The sequence below is a fragment of the Micropterus salmoides genome, unplaced genomic scaffold (genome assembly GCF_014851395.1).
Source record: "Micropterus salmoides isolate LMB-PRFRI ecotype aquatic unplaced genomic scaffold, ASM1485139v1 Ms_hic_scaffold_22, whole genome shotgun sequence".
NCBI classification, from domain to species: domain Eukaryota; kingdom Metazoa; phylum Chordata; class Actinopteri; order Centrarchiformes; family Centrarchidae; genus Micropterus; species Micropterus salmoides.
Window position 1 is genome coordinate 12,969,490 of NW_024041373.1, and position 15,794 is coordinate 12,985,283.

The 15,794-nt window shown below is 37.3% G+C and overlaps 1 protein-coding gene across 1 annotated transcript in view; it reads left to right on the top strand.

Annotated features, from left to right (window-relative positions):
* eys (eyes shut homolog) overlaps positions 1-15,794 on the top strand; it is a 175,965-nt gene that overhangs the window by 5,557 nt on the left and 154,614 nt on the right. Inside the window, exons 2-7 of the mRNA XM_038737244.1 lie at positions 3,793-4,679; positions 5,271-5,387; positions 9,615-9,805; positions 10,661-10,788; positions 12,391-12,505; positions 14,216-14,375. Of these exons, the coding sequence (XP_038593172.1) occupies positions 3,935-4,679; positions 5,271-5,387; positions 9,615-9,805; positions 10,661-10,788; positions 12,391-12,505; positions 14,216-14,375 (1,456 nt within the window). The 5' untranslated portion in view covers positions 3,793-3,934. The remainder of the gene's footprint in view (positions 1-3,792; positions 4,680-5,270; positions 5,388-9,614; positions 9,806-10,660; positions 10,789-12,390; positions 12,506-14,215; positions 14,376-15,794) is intronic.

Genomic DNA, 15,794 nt, shown 5'->3' on the forward strand with positions numbered 1-15,794 from the left:
AACAGGACCCATGTTGACATGTTTCAATCGCTTGTTTTGACTAAGAAAATGAGCAAATATTCACATTTGAGACTCTGAACCAATTCATTATTAATTTTCTGTCGATTGCCTAATGGATTAATCAACCCAGCATTTTGGCAGTTGTTGCCTATTTTTTGTCATATGACAGACAACATGTGAAATTTAGGCCTACCAGTTTCATGCAATAATTTGTTGTGTCCTCTCTGTGTCTCTCTGAGTCATAAGTCAAACGAGGATTTACACAGCTCCCTTGATCCATTGCCCTCTGCACACCTGCGTGGCTGGCATCCTCAAGTGAACTGAGCTATAATGAAAGCAGGAGGCGTTAGCAGACAATTAGTTGACCCCCACATACGTGACCTTGCTTCTGACCCCATGGTCCTTATTACTTGAACCTCTTCTATGTGTGGCCCACAGTTTAATCCTGACTGATCAATACCTTTTAAGGCGTCTTAATAACCAAGAAAAGCTTTTGGTCTATTTATTTAAGTGGAGGCCACCAGTATAGATTGCTGTAATTGTATGAATTAGTATTTAATGTAATTCAAATTAAATAAATTTGAACCACTGCACTATTAAGAAGGATGAATGTGCTTTAGGGTCTAAATTGCATTCATCTTGCAAACTGAGTAGGGTTGAAACAACCTCTAAACATCTCTCTTTGGATTGTACTAAAACAAATTAGCAGCAGTGTGTTAGAGGTTATTGTAAAAAAAAAATCAGTATTGGGATTAAATGTATTGAACCACTTGGCTTTGCATGCTTGCTGCTTCCTGTCTGTAGAGACTGAAAAGACTTGGCAGTATTTCCTCCTGCAGTTATTTCCCCGGTCACAGTGTTTCCTCTTGGATCAATCTATTACTGATGCTGCTTGTTGACGTTGCCAGTTTGCTGTCACATACATGTTGATATAAGATGGTCTTTTTTTATCCCAGCAGTCTCTGCTCCAAATTTTGATTACAGATCATGGTGTGACAAGATTGCTGTAGCGGTGACCAAAGTCTTGTTATGGTTGGTAATGAGATGAAAATAAGTGCACATGTATTATTATGCGGTGGCACGGTGGTGAAGTGGTTAGCACTGTTGCCTCACAGCAAGAAGGTCGTGGTTTCAATGCCCGGTTTCTCCGGCCTTTCTGTGTGGAGTTTGCATGTTCTTTCCGTGTCTGCGTGGGTTCTCTCCGGGTGCTCCGGCTTCCTCCCACCATCCAAAGACATGCAGGCTAGGTGAATTGGTGTCTCTAAATTGTCCTTAGGTGTGAATGTGAGTGTGAGTGGTTGTCTGTCTATGTGTGGCCCTGCGATGGACTGGCGACCTGTCCAGGGTGTACCCCGATGGGTACACGATGGATGGATGGTATTATTATGCAGTTAATTATTGAATTGTGGCAGTTAATGTGAAAGTTCAATACCTATCTACAGTACCAGTCATGACCTCCTGCCTAAATCGCATTACTAGCAATGGGCAACTATGTTAGTCCTTTTATTGTATTTGATAGTTTAAGAATGGTTTTATTTATTTGATTTATTATTGATTTGGACTGCAGTTACGTTGCCTTTAGGTGCCGCTTTAAGTCTTTTGGTGTGTGTGTGTGTGTATGTATGTGTGTGTGTATATGTATATATATATATATATATATATATATACACACAAACACACAGTATAGTTTTATGTTCTTAGCAAATGGTTGCTTATTTACACATCCAGCAGACATGCAGCAACGTTAGCAGGCACATGGGAAGACAAAAGGGTCCCCATACGTGAGATGCTTCCAATCTATGGATGCATCACATCCTTTAAATTCTTCATACATGAGATGTGTCACGTCCTTTTCTGGAGGCTTCCTTCTTCAGTCTTTTTATAAACTAACATTAGCATTTTAACATTTGGAAGGTGTGGGGGAAAAAATAGTGGAAGAGTAGGATCCAACTTATTTCTCACATCGTTGTACCACCTGAAAAGTAAGCACCCAATGGTTGACAGTTGAAAGTGGAACCCCAACCTCCCAACAAACTATCGTGTCATCAGCTAATGTTTTATTATTCGCTTTGTTTAAATAGTTTGTGCTTCATGAATTAGTGTTTCACATAACTACTGTGCCGCTAGAATTGTTTAAAGAAAACATGAGAAAAAGACATGCGTTTTGTATCTTGTTAATTATTAATAAGGAATCGATTATTGGTCAGTCAAGGAAAATGCACGGCATTAGTCAGTTCATGTGCTGTTAAAGATTAAAGTTGTTGAGGATGAAAGTGGTTATAATGTGTTTGTCAATGAAGTAACCATACAATTACATTTTTATTATAAACAAAAAATATTTTGTGTATGTTATGTATTAATGTATAAGACAATAAGAGTTTATGCACACATAATTCACTAAAATGAAACACTGACAATAACAGCTTTTACTGTTCAGTTTTATTTATATTTTAATTAGAATCTGTTTCACGTGGTTTAATAGGGTTAACATATATGTTAACTTCGCCAAAGGCTACCATGATCTGCACTTTGTGTAACGTCAACCAGTTTGTATTTTTTAGGTGATTTAGCATTGTATTTCTTTCACACCTAACACACAACAAAGTCTTTAGCAGAGAAAAGTTACAATTACCGTTCAAATCTGGTAAAGTAGAAGAAGGAAAAAAGACCCCTAACAGAAGTGACGCATCTCATGTATGGGAGGTTGGCTCTTTTCTTTTTTACATTGATTACGTTTAAATTACATTTTCTTTCATTAGCATATGTTTCATATTGTGGTATGTGCTTATTCACTGAGTCATTTCTACAGTACAAGTAAAGGCAAAGCTATTGAAAAAAACATAAACTAGCCTATCAATGCCTTTGGTGTTCTCCGTCGTTAACGTGTCCCTCCCTTGCCGATTGTATTGGTCCGTCAAGAGTCTCCACTGTCTTCCTTTGGCGTTGGGCAGCGATAAATGGATAATTCTCTGTGTCACTACAGGGAATATTATAGAGTAATTTGAGTCATTGTTAATTTTAAAATATTCATAAGAGCAGCTTTAAGTTAAATTAAACATAGATAGAAACTACTAGTGCTAATTATTATTCCACTCTTGCTAATAATGAGTATTCGGCTTTTAATAATGTAATGTATTTTCTTCAGAAATCAGGTGACATCTTTCCGGTTTGTTCAGTGGAACACAATAGTCAACCTCATTTTGTGTAAATGAGATCTTCTGGGTGCCCGCATGGCCGTCATGACAATGCTTGCTATCTCATTCATTTTATCACTCCCCCTTCTATTGATAATGGTGTTCCATATTCAGTGTTTTATTACTTATCACCATGCACTTATTGATATCAGCCCTTGTGAGCTGATCAAGGAGCAGAGTTTTACTCTTGCAGGGAGGCATCGCTTCTTTGTTGTTTTATCTCGTGCACACACATGAAAATGGCCTGAGGGGAAAAAGACAATGCTGTCTGCTTTAACTCATCTCACTGCGTGACACTGAGGTATCAGGCACCGGCAGGGGAGAGAGAATATTTTATCTGACATTGTCACTCTGTAGAAACCTCAGGGAGGCCCAGGCTGCTGTGACACACTTGGTGGTCAGCAGCACTGCATGTGATTATGACAGCTCTGCTGGACTTACTGAAGCCACAAGTCTGTGTTACAATGAAACAAAGTGTTTATCAAAGTCTCTAGTCTCTGTTTTTATTATTGTTTTAAAATAAGATGATATTAGAAAGGCATTAATAGCTTTCTGTAGAAATTTGCTAATTATTAATCACGATCTTTGCATTCCTCAGATCACCACTATTCATGTGGACTTCTTGGAGTACATGGCACAGCATCTACTGAAGTATGACCATCCATTCTCCAGATGACATAAATTGGGTTTAAAAGTCCCAGACTGATTTGTATAAAAAAAAAAAAATAAGAAGTGGAAACATGGGGGCATCATTGTTTCACTTGACTGCTGTCTTTGTGGCTGTCCACGTGATCCCCTGCCAAACAGTTTGCAGCAGACAAGCTTCACTTGAATGGCACCTTAAACAACACACGATCCAGATGAATTGGACTCTCATAGGAAGCATCTGTAAGAGTGTTTCTGAGTGTTGGGATTCTCAGAGGGGAGATGAATCAACTGGGAACCCCTTCAACTTCCCACAGATATGTCCACTTCAGCTGCAACATGGAGACAAACTGCTGATGTCTGCTGATGAAACACTGAAGTCATATGGCATCAGACTCCTAAATGTGTCAAAAGATAACTTTGAAAGCTGTTCCACAAGTGGACAGATAAAAGATCAGTTTCTTTTCCCCCACAATATAAATGAAAGTGAGCAAGTTGAGGCCAAGTGGCTCGTCCCGGGTCACCATTACTTTGTCGCGCTGCATGACGGAGACATGCAGCTCTGCAAGCTCGGCTTGAGGCTCAATGTGTCTGTTAAACCGCAACTTTGCCAGGGTTCTCCTCTGCTTCGACTTTGTTCGGGGAGCGGTATTTGTCAAACAGGCCTCTGGGAAGGTGCATACCACTGTCGATGCCACCACCACTACTCTGGGAGGTTTTGTGAAAAGTCTGATGCTTGTTTGGATAACCCTTGTGAAAACAAAGGGGTCTGTTTGAGCAATGGATCCACAGATCCTAACCACAGAACATATAAATGTCTGTGTCCTCCACATTTTACAGGTAAGGACAAAACCCACTGATCCCATTTGTTGAACTCTCTTAACTTATTTGTACTGGGGATAGATCAAAAACATAAAAAATAAAATAAAATACATTACACTGTATTTTTTTTACGTCTGTGGTACAATGAAATCACTTCAAATCAGATGTCATTTGATGTACTGACTTACGTCTGCATGAAAGAACTCCATCTCTGGAGAAAGCCACACATTTGACAGAATTGTACTCTCAGATTAGTTAACAGTAACAGAAAGAATATGAAAGCAACTTAAAGCCACCTTTTATATATGTATTGGACACATGAAACTATTGTTATTCAGCTGACTTGCATGTAATGCAAATAGAATTAATATTAAACCATCTTGTATCCCAAATGACTTCTTTCTTAATGTCTTTGTTGCCAACCTACCTACTGACTTTCCGCAGCAGTATTATCTACAATACTGATTTAATTTTCATTATTTCAATTAGAAATTCAAGTAAATAACATTAGCTATAGCTCTGTGCGTCGCAATTTTCATAATCCAGGAATGTCTTTTTTTCCTCTGTGTGTTTCTGTGTAGTAGTCAACTGACATGCCATTTTTTTTAGGGGTTAACTGCTCTGAAATCGTTGGGAAAGAAAACTGTGACCGAATTTGTAGAAATGGGACATGCGTTCAAGTGTTGCCTGCGTCCTTCAAATGCATCTGTACCACAGGATTCTCTGGTAAGTAGCTCTTATTCAGCTGGTTGTTGGTATAATATAGATGACTCGTCTGTCACTATGACAATGCAAACATTATCTTTGAGTGCAATTGTACCGCTTTGATCCCTGACAGGCGAGTCAGACAGAACCAATCAGTTTTTCATGATGCTATTAATGAAAGGCAGTTGGAAAGATTTTGCTGCATCCCAGTTCCATGAGCACAGCCATGTCCTTTGCCTCCAAGGGGCAACTATCTTTGGAAAAGGTCAGAGCTGAAAACTACAAAAAGCCATATATCTTTTAAAGATCAGCATTTCCTTATGGGCTTTAAACCTCATCCCACTTGATGTTATATTTGTCATTATAATATATGAAGGGGCCTCTTCAAATCAAACGCCTCATGTTACAACCAGTGACATGCCGTTGTAAAAAGCAGGGCTAAACAGCTGGCTAACTGAGCGTGTTGCAGTTGTTAAAACAAAGGTTTACAGCAATCAGTTAAAATGTAATTTATTGTGTGCCTGCTAGAAAAAAAAGAATGGCCTGGATAAAACACAATATTCAATTTTTTTATTTTTTATGTTTCATTATTTAATGTACCCTGATCTAAGAAGATGGAGCAGATCCAAAAATCTCATTTATGGTAGTCAATATTAGATTTCTAAATATTGTATAACTTACTGTGTGTTGTTCTCATGATTTTGGTGGTCTTACAATACCTACTTAAGCTAAGTCAGTGCTAAAGCATGCTAATTCCTCTCCCTATTTATCATTTACAAAAGGGAATCAGACACAATTGGCAGCCAAATAGTGTTCCTTGCCGTGTGATTTAGACAAGTTACCGGCGGCACTGGGTGGCACTCGTGATCTGGTGAACTTGTTGATGAGACATTACTGCTTAACTCATGATTTAGGTAATGAGCCTCATTTGCTCCAGTAACGTACAGTTAGGTTAATGGGTATCACACACAAATGGGTTACAAGACCTGGATACTTCTCCGGTTGCCCTGGATATCACTGTCTGCTGTAAAAACAAGCCTGCAATGAACTTTCTGGAATAAAAACTCCAGGTGGCTCTTCACATTGATTCATGGTTTTGTTTGGAGCACAATTTGTCCTGGCAGCATTCTTGAAGTGTCATAGCTTTGCCTTTCGAGTCCAGCCCACGCTTTCAGCTTATTATTTTGGAGGAGTGCTTTCAAGGTTACTTCCAGTGTTGTCTGGCTTCCGTTTTGTCTTTCCGTTTTTTTTTTGTTGTTTTTTACAAGAGAAGATTAAGTCTACACAATCGAAGAAGAAAGTACTGAATACGAAGTTGAAAATAGCATTAGGCATGTCTGAGAACAACTCTGAACTTGTTTAACATTTAAAACAGAAGATTACAGGATAAAAACAGAATCACTTTGCCTTCATCCTCTTTTATGTACTGAATGCTTACATGCATGCTGAATTGAATGCCGGATGTTTATAATCAGATAAAGGACATGTATTATAGCAAAGAGTTGTTGATTATTACTGAAACATTGATCATCAGATTGTATGTCAAAATAATGTCTTTGAAATAAGTTTTAGAAAGCTTTTTCCTTGAAGTATTACACCCTCTCATCCTGTGGATTTCTTCTTCTATGGCCCTAAACACATATGAATGTCAAATAATTGTATTAGCTTTTGCACTGTTTTATTGATAAAATGCAAGGACTTTTAAGAGGAGCTGTCAATGATAATCTAACACACAGCTGAGAAACAGGAAATACCGTTTTGTCCAATGAATAACAGATGTAACAAGGCATTTGATAAAAACCAACAAAACAAGTGGCATTGTCAAAATGTTTGCCCTTGTCTGATTTTAAATGGATAATTCATATAATTCAAATCAGAAACAAATTGGTGAGTTACATGCACCCTCTGCCTTTGCAGCTTTTACCTAATTTGCTTTAATTGCTGCTGCTCTCTCAAGTAAGCAGGCTCCACTGGGTGCTTTCGCATAGTCATGGTGTCCTGCTGTCCCATCAGCTTCTTGGGAGTTCTGTGGAGCTTTTGCTTCCTGTACCTCCCTGCTTCTGTTGCCTCATTAATCAAGTAGAAGTTAGTGGCTGCTCCAGCGCTGGCTGCCCTCATAGGCCAAAGTCTATGTGCACAGAATAATGAGCCAAACTCAAGGGACGCTTCAAATGAGATTTTCTTTTGATTTGACTCTCCTCTGTACTGCCTCTAGGGTATTTGTTGGAAGGTATTACCATTTATAGGGCCATATCTATTTGGTAAAAGGTGTTAAATGTTTTTACATTCTTCTTTTTAGTAATGTCAAAATTTTAGAATTTAATTTGGACAATATATACAGTCATTACCCTTGTTAAACTGTTTAATTAGATAGTGACACAATGTTGTTTCCTAATGTATGTTAGATTCCTGCAGTTCATAATCAGTGCAATAATAAGGGTGTTTGAGATGAATAGGTCTGTGGTAGACATAAATGCCAGCACAAATACAAATGATTATTTAAAAAAGGACTAGTTATATTATACAATGCAGAACCTAAACCAAAAGGATCACATATAAAAAAAAAAAAAAATCTCTATTGAGTGCAGAAAGTGCCACAACCACTATCTATGTCATAAATATATGTCACGTGATATATGTGAGATGGAAGTGTTCCTGAAAATATATTAGTTTGTATTGGTGCAACATTTAGTGGACTAGTTATGAAAACTGCATTTCTGGTGGAAAATGAGTTGAGGAAAAAGCAAGCCCTGAAGTTGTACACAGTAAGATTGATGCCCACAGAGGAGGCTATGAGGAGCCTCTGGGACATGAGCACTTGTATCAGCAGGGGGATTAAAGTAAATATGCAAAGAAAGAGTCACTGGAAAGATAAATGTGTAGGCACCTTGTGAAGAACACAAAAAATGAAAACCCTCACCGGGGAATAACATCAAATTTTATTCACCTTGAACCTCCAGTGAATTCGGTCTAATTTTATCCTTTGCATACAATGTCACTTCAGCATTACCCTGTCTCTGGTTAAGCTGCTGGTGGTGAAAGTGTTGTGGTACTGCAGTATTTAGGAAATTACTGGCTACAGCTTAGTTCAGTATTACCTTATCTTGGAAAGATGCTTGCTTTCTCGGGCTGCAGCACTGACTACTTAGTTTACAGTTCTTTGAAAATCCTCCATGAAAATCATTTATACATCTTTACGATGACTTCCTTTTATTACTGTACTTGATATAGAGCTCGACAGATCAACTTATTTTTTACTTAATATACATTCTGAATCAAAAAAGGAAACAAGACAAGACATATTATCTGTCTGTGTGAACTGACTACTATTACAAAACAGTATGCTACATAATTAGTAAAGCAGAAATAATAATAATAATAATAATAATAGTGGTGAAAGCAGAAATAATAAAAGATACATTTTGTCATTTTTAACTGAACTGTTTTGTGCTCTGTACTGTAAGAAAAAATATTTAATAATACATGAAGAATCAATAATGAATAAAACTACCTACTTTGGGAAAACCCAGTATGCTGCACATCTTGAGACATGATACAGTATCATGTATGACATAATAGGCTCGTTATGTGCTCATACACATACAGTATACTGTATGTTGAGAGGATTTATATCTGGTAAGGCCATCCAGTTATTTATTATTGAATTCAATAATAGTAAAAGTCAACACAAGAACTGAACATAATGACTCATCCATATCTTGATGTAAACCTTATTTCCTTGGGCTGGATAACATCTTGGTGTTTTTTATTATTTTCCAGTTGGTGTGCTTTGTTGGCTTCAGTGTGATCATTTATAAAATAGGCATTTAGGATCTACTCCACAGTGTATCATCAATCACATGCCTACATACAATCCTGACAGCAATGATGCAATGTACAGTTAGTCTTGCATTTAGTTTAGTAGAATATTTGCTTAAATTGGTCCTGCATGTGCCTCCATCCTGTGTAATTGTTGATAAAACACATCAATCACCCCTTCCTTCATGGATTATAAATCCTGTCAGTCATGTGTTTTCAGGCATAAACTTGGTCAAATTGCTTTGAAGCTATTTTTTTTTTTTATATCTGTCCCTCGCTACTTTAAATGTTCACCACTTGGGGTTTAATAGTTTTAGGTAGAATAAATGTCTGCTGGCCAAAGAGCACAAGCTGACAGGCTTTTACACATTATAGTTTCTAGTAAATGCAAGTCCCAAGTGCAGTCATTTTGCATTGTATATTTTGCAGGCCCACCCTGCGAGAAGAGGAAAGCCCCCTGTGATCCAAATCCATGCAGAAATGGTGGCGTATGTGAGGAGAGTACAACAGGATTTGTTTGTCACTGCCCAGAAAGATTCGGGGGCCTCTACTGCAACTCCCGAGTTGACTACGATTGCATGTCTCACGCATGTCAGGAGGAACAAATTTGCAGGGAGCGTGTGAGGACTTAATTTGCCTTTTTCTATTTTTTTATTTTTTTTATCTCAGTGGGACATAAACAAGAAATGGCATATGAAAATTAATATAGTGTCTTGAAACAAGATCAAATGGCTTCATTCCGACGGCTCCAACAGCAATTAATATTTCCTCCTGAAGATGAGCTAAGGGAAGGAGTGTTTGCTTCCTCTAGCATTTTGATTGAATGACCCAGTGCATACTTAAGTGCCATTTTGAAATGGCTCTCATCAAAGGCTTTTTGTAATTGGATGCCTTCTGCAGTTTTCACCTTATATGGCAAATGCTACGTGGTCGTATTTTTTGGCAGGTAGCGTTTCTAATGTTGTCGAAGATACTCTAGAGAAAATACAGTAATGATCCAATTGTCTTTCTCTGACCTTTTTGTTTTGTTCATTACAGTTTGCCAAGTGCGGTACACATTTTCACAACCCACCTAAGAATACCAGAGTAGAGCAGACTAAAAGGGACATTTATCAAAATAATGCCTGATATCGCTGCAGCTTGATGTAGTTTTAAAAAAAAATTTTTATAGAAGCTTAATGAGAAATTCACATCTCTTTAACTTTGGATTACAAGACCATTAGCATTGACTAGCCTCTCGTGATATCTAAAATATATATAAAACCTATTATTTAAATGCCTACTTAGACATCAGTAACACTGTGATAATATGTGATTATAATGTGAGTCAGTCAAGACACAATTCTATCACTACAGTGAATTGCTCTTTTATTGATAATGTTCCTGCATTTAGTGATCTTGTGTACCTTTTGTGTAATCAAACCCCATTTTCCCAAGCGGACAGGTGACCTGGTTTGTTTTGCTTCTGTATGCAGGCCTCTGAATGTGTCTGTGCAGATGGTAATGTTGTCCCAGCATGCAGGAGGCAGCAGAACCTGTGCAGCCCATCACCATGTCTCAACAATGCCACCTGTGTGTCCATGGGAAATTATTATGTCTGCAGGTGAAACACATACAGGAATCTAATAGAGGCCACTCTCGTAGTCCCTTTTCTAGATGATTGGAATGTCTTGTCAATGTGTTTCCTAATGAGTGAATGAAAATGGGTCTTTTATTATTTTCCCACTTTTTAATGTGATTATGATTTACATTTTACTGAAAAGCTCTTTCTGGCAGAAATCAAGCCTCATTGTTGGCTGGTGATGTTCCCATGTAAAGACCAAAACCAACAATGAATTGATCCTACGTACAGGTATTGTCCGTGTGTCCAAAGCCTGGTGTAGCTTATTCCTCTGTGCCATAGAGCTCCATGATTCTCCAAAAACTATTTAAAACATCAATGAGTCACATTGAGTCCACTGGAGGACTCGTTACCATGGACATGGTTTTAGAAAATTATGTGGCTTTCAAAAAATGAAACTGTACTTTTAAAAAAACATTTGTGTATTTAGAAGGAACAAATAGGCTTGGAGCAAAATGCAAAGCACGCATGGGAAGTCGGGAAGTACAGAGATACAGATTAACTTATCGTTGGTTTAGGTCTTTTCATAGTTTTTTTTTTTACATAGTTGCAATATATAATGCCACCATCAACCTTTAAATAAAAAAAAATAATCTTATTCGGATTGTGTTAAAAAAATAATAATAATAAAAAAAGCAATCTTAGAACGGTTTCAGATGATCTACTCTTCTGCTAGAGCACAGTCTGATGCTCTTTAGATACCTATCATGCTGTTTTTAACACAGGCTAAAACTCCTGCTAGTGGTTATATTGCCAGTCTTCATTCATATCTGAACTTGTGGTTTAGATATGGAGCTGTACAGTTGAAGAAATACTTTGAAATATGGCAGAGTAATATATTTTTAACCAAACACCCGTTCAACCTAACACAGAGATGGAAAGGGTTTTTGGTGACTCACTATTGGATTTATATGAGGATGTTTTGAGGTCTACTGCTTTGATGAGAAAGGGAATTAATGTTTATTAGGCTCTAGTTTTGAGGTCTCCACTCTACCTTACATTCTGATGTCTTTTAAATCCAGTTATTATACAAGATTGCTTTTATGTACTCAACACATAAATTTGGAAATTTCTAATGTTTTTAAAGGTTGCCTCATCTCTGTGTGATGGCTTTTTAATTGATAATGCAGATAAAGTACTTGCAAGTTGCAAATTTTTTTTTTCCAGAAACCTGGGGGACAACTTATTTTTCTCATTAGGACAGCTCTTATGAAAGTTAAATGAAATCAGAATCAAACAGTATATGAAAAGTATAAACAAAGTTAATTAAGTGAAGTATGTATTTGCCGCATTAGACTGTACAATAAAATTGGTGAAATAAGGGGTGGGATTTTTACAGTTGTAAGAAAGTATAATCTGTGGTTTGTAATGGACCTTGATGTGTCTTGATTTGTGAACTCCACCGATCTGGCAACCCAGGTCATAAAAATTGGAAGAATAGTTTGCACACACTATCTTACCCACAGGTCATGCAGAAAACAAAATTATAACCATGTGTATCTCGTAAAAAGAAACAAATATGGCTTGTTAGCGCTCAAGGCTCAGGGCAAATTGATTTTGATGACACTGACCTCCTCTTGGCAGATGTCTGAGAGGGTTTTCCGGGAAGAATTGTGAAGAAATAATTGACTACTGCAGGCTGCTCAATATCAACTGCCTAAATGAAGGATTGTGCCTGAGGATAATTGGCGGATATCAGGTAAGTAATTCAATGTTTTGGTCTTAATGAAATACTCCTAAGCCCACAAAATACGAATCATGCTGCACCTTAATTACAGAGCAAACATAAAGTGAACACATCCCTGAACACTGATTAGGATTTTTAAAAAACATAGTGAGTAGCCCATTATTTGCAGTTGCGTTCAATTGTATGCAATGGAAGTATTTGCCAGTGTAAAGTTCTTTTTGGAGTGCAAATGGACAGATATGGTCTATTGAACGCATCTGGTATTTAACATAAAATGGGCTTCTGCATGGCACAGCATAAAAGGTCTTTCCATCTTTAGTCTCTGAAAAAAATAAAAAGAATAACTGAAACGTCACTGGTAGAAGATGTCTACAAACGGCAGTAATCCGATTCTAACCCATTAATCAACGCGAGTATGGCAGACAGGTTCTGGTCTAATTTGCCTCTCTATTGCTCAGTCTCCTCAAATGTCTGTGTTTCTTTACAACACCTGAGACTGCGATACCCCACAGCTCCTAATTATTCTCCATCAGTCTCGTTCCATTACACCATTGAGAGTGTTCTTAATCTAAAATCCACATTTAGATGCTTCCTGTTGGTGGGGCTCAGACATAATCAAATAATGTTGCTCACTGCAAATGGGCCATTTATTCTTTTACGTTTTTATTTTTATTTATATTCATATTTTAAATGTGTTTTTCCTGATGCTCTTAACAGACAGAATAAAACAAGAGGTGACATAAAAGTGATTTTATCTTTAGATACACAGAGCTGTCCTTTTAGGCTAGTATTTAACAGTTTTTCTTTGGCTCTATACTCCAAACCGTTGGATTCATTATGAGAATAATTACTGAGGTTAAAGTGGTGATTTCTAGCTTAAAAGGGTCAGTTCACCCAAATAAAAAAAACCAACAAATTTCGCACTTACAGTACCTGTAGTAGTATTTAGCCGTGCATGGCTAAATACTACTACAGGTACTGTAAGTGCGAAAGGTTTGGATTTACCGCATGTTACCTTTCTCAAGGTCTGTCTCTGAGATTTTTACTGTCACCACAATATAATTTAATTTGTGGTCTCAGCATTTAGAAGCTAACAAAATTCAGTATCATCTTTTATTTCTAGAAACAATGACTGGTTACTAAGGATAATCCACAGAAATCAATGCCAACAGTTTTCATTTAAACTACTGTGTACAGAAGAAACAGTCCTTTTAGTCACTCTCTACAACAGGGATGCTCTTTCTGGAAATAAAAGATACTGCTAAAATCATTTAATGTAATTTTTCAATGCTGTGGGTATCACAAATTCCATTTATCTCCATCATACTGGGGTAGTGGCAGAATATCTCAAAATCTGAGCAAATTCAACTACAACTGTCTATGTGGGTAGATATCAATTGAGATAGGTGAGAATGTTTTTTTTTTTTTTTTTTTGTAATTTGGGGGAACAGTGTGCACATTGTTTACATTTTTATTCGTGCTCCCCAAGGGTAAAAAGGGATTTGATTTCTACACTGTTCACCAAACATGTGGGAGAACAGCATAACCCTTATAGTCATTGTTTTATTTCACAATCAGTGTGCCGTGGTAGAGTAAAAACTAAATAAAAAAACATATCTTGCTCTAATGCATATTCCTAAGTGTGATACCTTTTTTGTGGTATTGGCTAAGTTCATGTATACTGCACTGTACCCTAATACCTCGAATATTGTTTGTCTGCAGTGTGTTTGTGCCCCAGGATGGATTGGAGAGTTTTGTCAATATGTAGGCGATGCCTGCTTGATAAAACCAAACATCTGTTTCAATGGAGCCACATGCATTACAACAAGTGAGCCATCTTCTCTCCCACAGTACACCTGCAAATGTCCCCTTGGCTTCACAGGTAAGATAACTTTGCTTTATTATCTTTTTTTGCCCCTTTCCATCTGTCTGTCCGTCTGTCTGCTGGCACGATATCTCAAACTATGAATCGATTTGTTCAAACCCTTGTGGGAAGGTTGGTTGTGGGGCAAGGAATGACTGATTGATGTTTGGGGAAAATCTGACGTGGAACTGGTATAGCTTGACAGTTACATGCTGTTGGCAGAGGTTTATGTTCTGCTTTGACATTTACAGACTTTGGTGTTAAGTAAACATCCTGTATATCCAATATATACACAATACTATGTAAAGACGTGACACAGACATGCAACACAGGTAGTGAAGGCAGTCATTTTCTGAATATTTTACTAATTTAAGACAGTGACTCCCCAGTCTGTGGACATTTGACACAGAGAGCTTTTATGCTGAGAGCAATACATAAATTATAAATGTTTCTATTTTGCCTTTTGTTGGTGTTTTAAGACAGATGGCATAAAAATAGCTCGAAATGTATAAACAAGTCATGAAAAACATGTTCCATCAAAGTGAATTATTTGTATCATGCTATATTCTACTGGCACACAAAATACTGGCATGCTTAAAATACTTTACTTTTAAGTTAGGAGTTCTTGCCGCTAATTACAGAGGTGGATTATAGAGGTATATCAGTTGACCCAGATGCTTAACCCAACCTTGAGCAGACCAAATACCTACCTAGACCTAACCACCAATCAACGTGGTGAATGCCATAAGCTGAAGCATCAACTTTTTTGCATGTCAGGTCTCATTGAACTTTACAGGTTAGATAACATAAAAATAATTCACACACTGCATTACCAGTTAGTTCACATGTAGAGTTTAACCATGGACTAGACCGATGACAAACTTTAAGGCTGCATTAAGCCATTTTTGACCATTAGGGGGCAGAAAAGCCTATTCACAGCACTGAACATTGATTCATTTGATTCAATGTTGAGATTTTCTTCTTCAGTATATCGTATTAAATTGAAACACATGAACATAATATAGAAAACAATAGACAATACAGCATATATTTCTCATTGACCTTTTAAATCTTCTCAAAACAGGCATTTAATTTCCTAAAGTATTGTTTGCTAATAACCATATAGCTAGCTGACATGAAGTTAACTTAGACAAGTTTCCTAATCAGAGGTGGGTAGTAACAAAACACATTTACACTGTTACATGTACTCAAGTGACTTTTTAAGGAAATAGTACATGTCAGAGTAGTTTTAATGCATTACTGTTATCCTGCCGCTGTCACACATCCACGTGACTCTGTTCAGAGCAGAATAATGGCTGAAGCTACAGCATGGTAGTATCATGGCTGTCAAAAAGAGGTGCCAGCTAATATTTACAGATACAAATTTATTGCACAGTGCAGCAGGCTCTGGTTGTGAAGTCAGTACATCAAAAACCG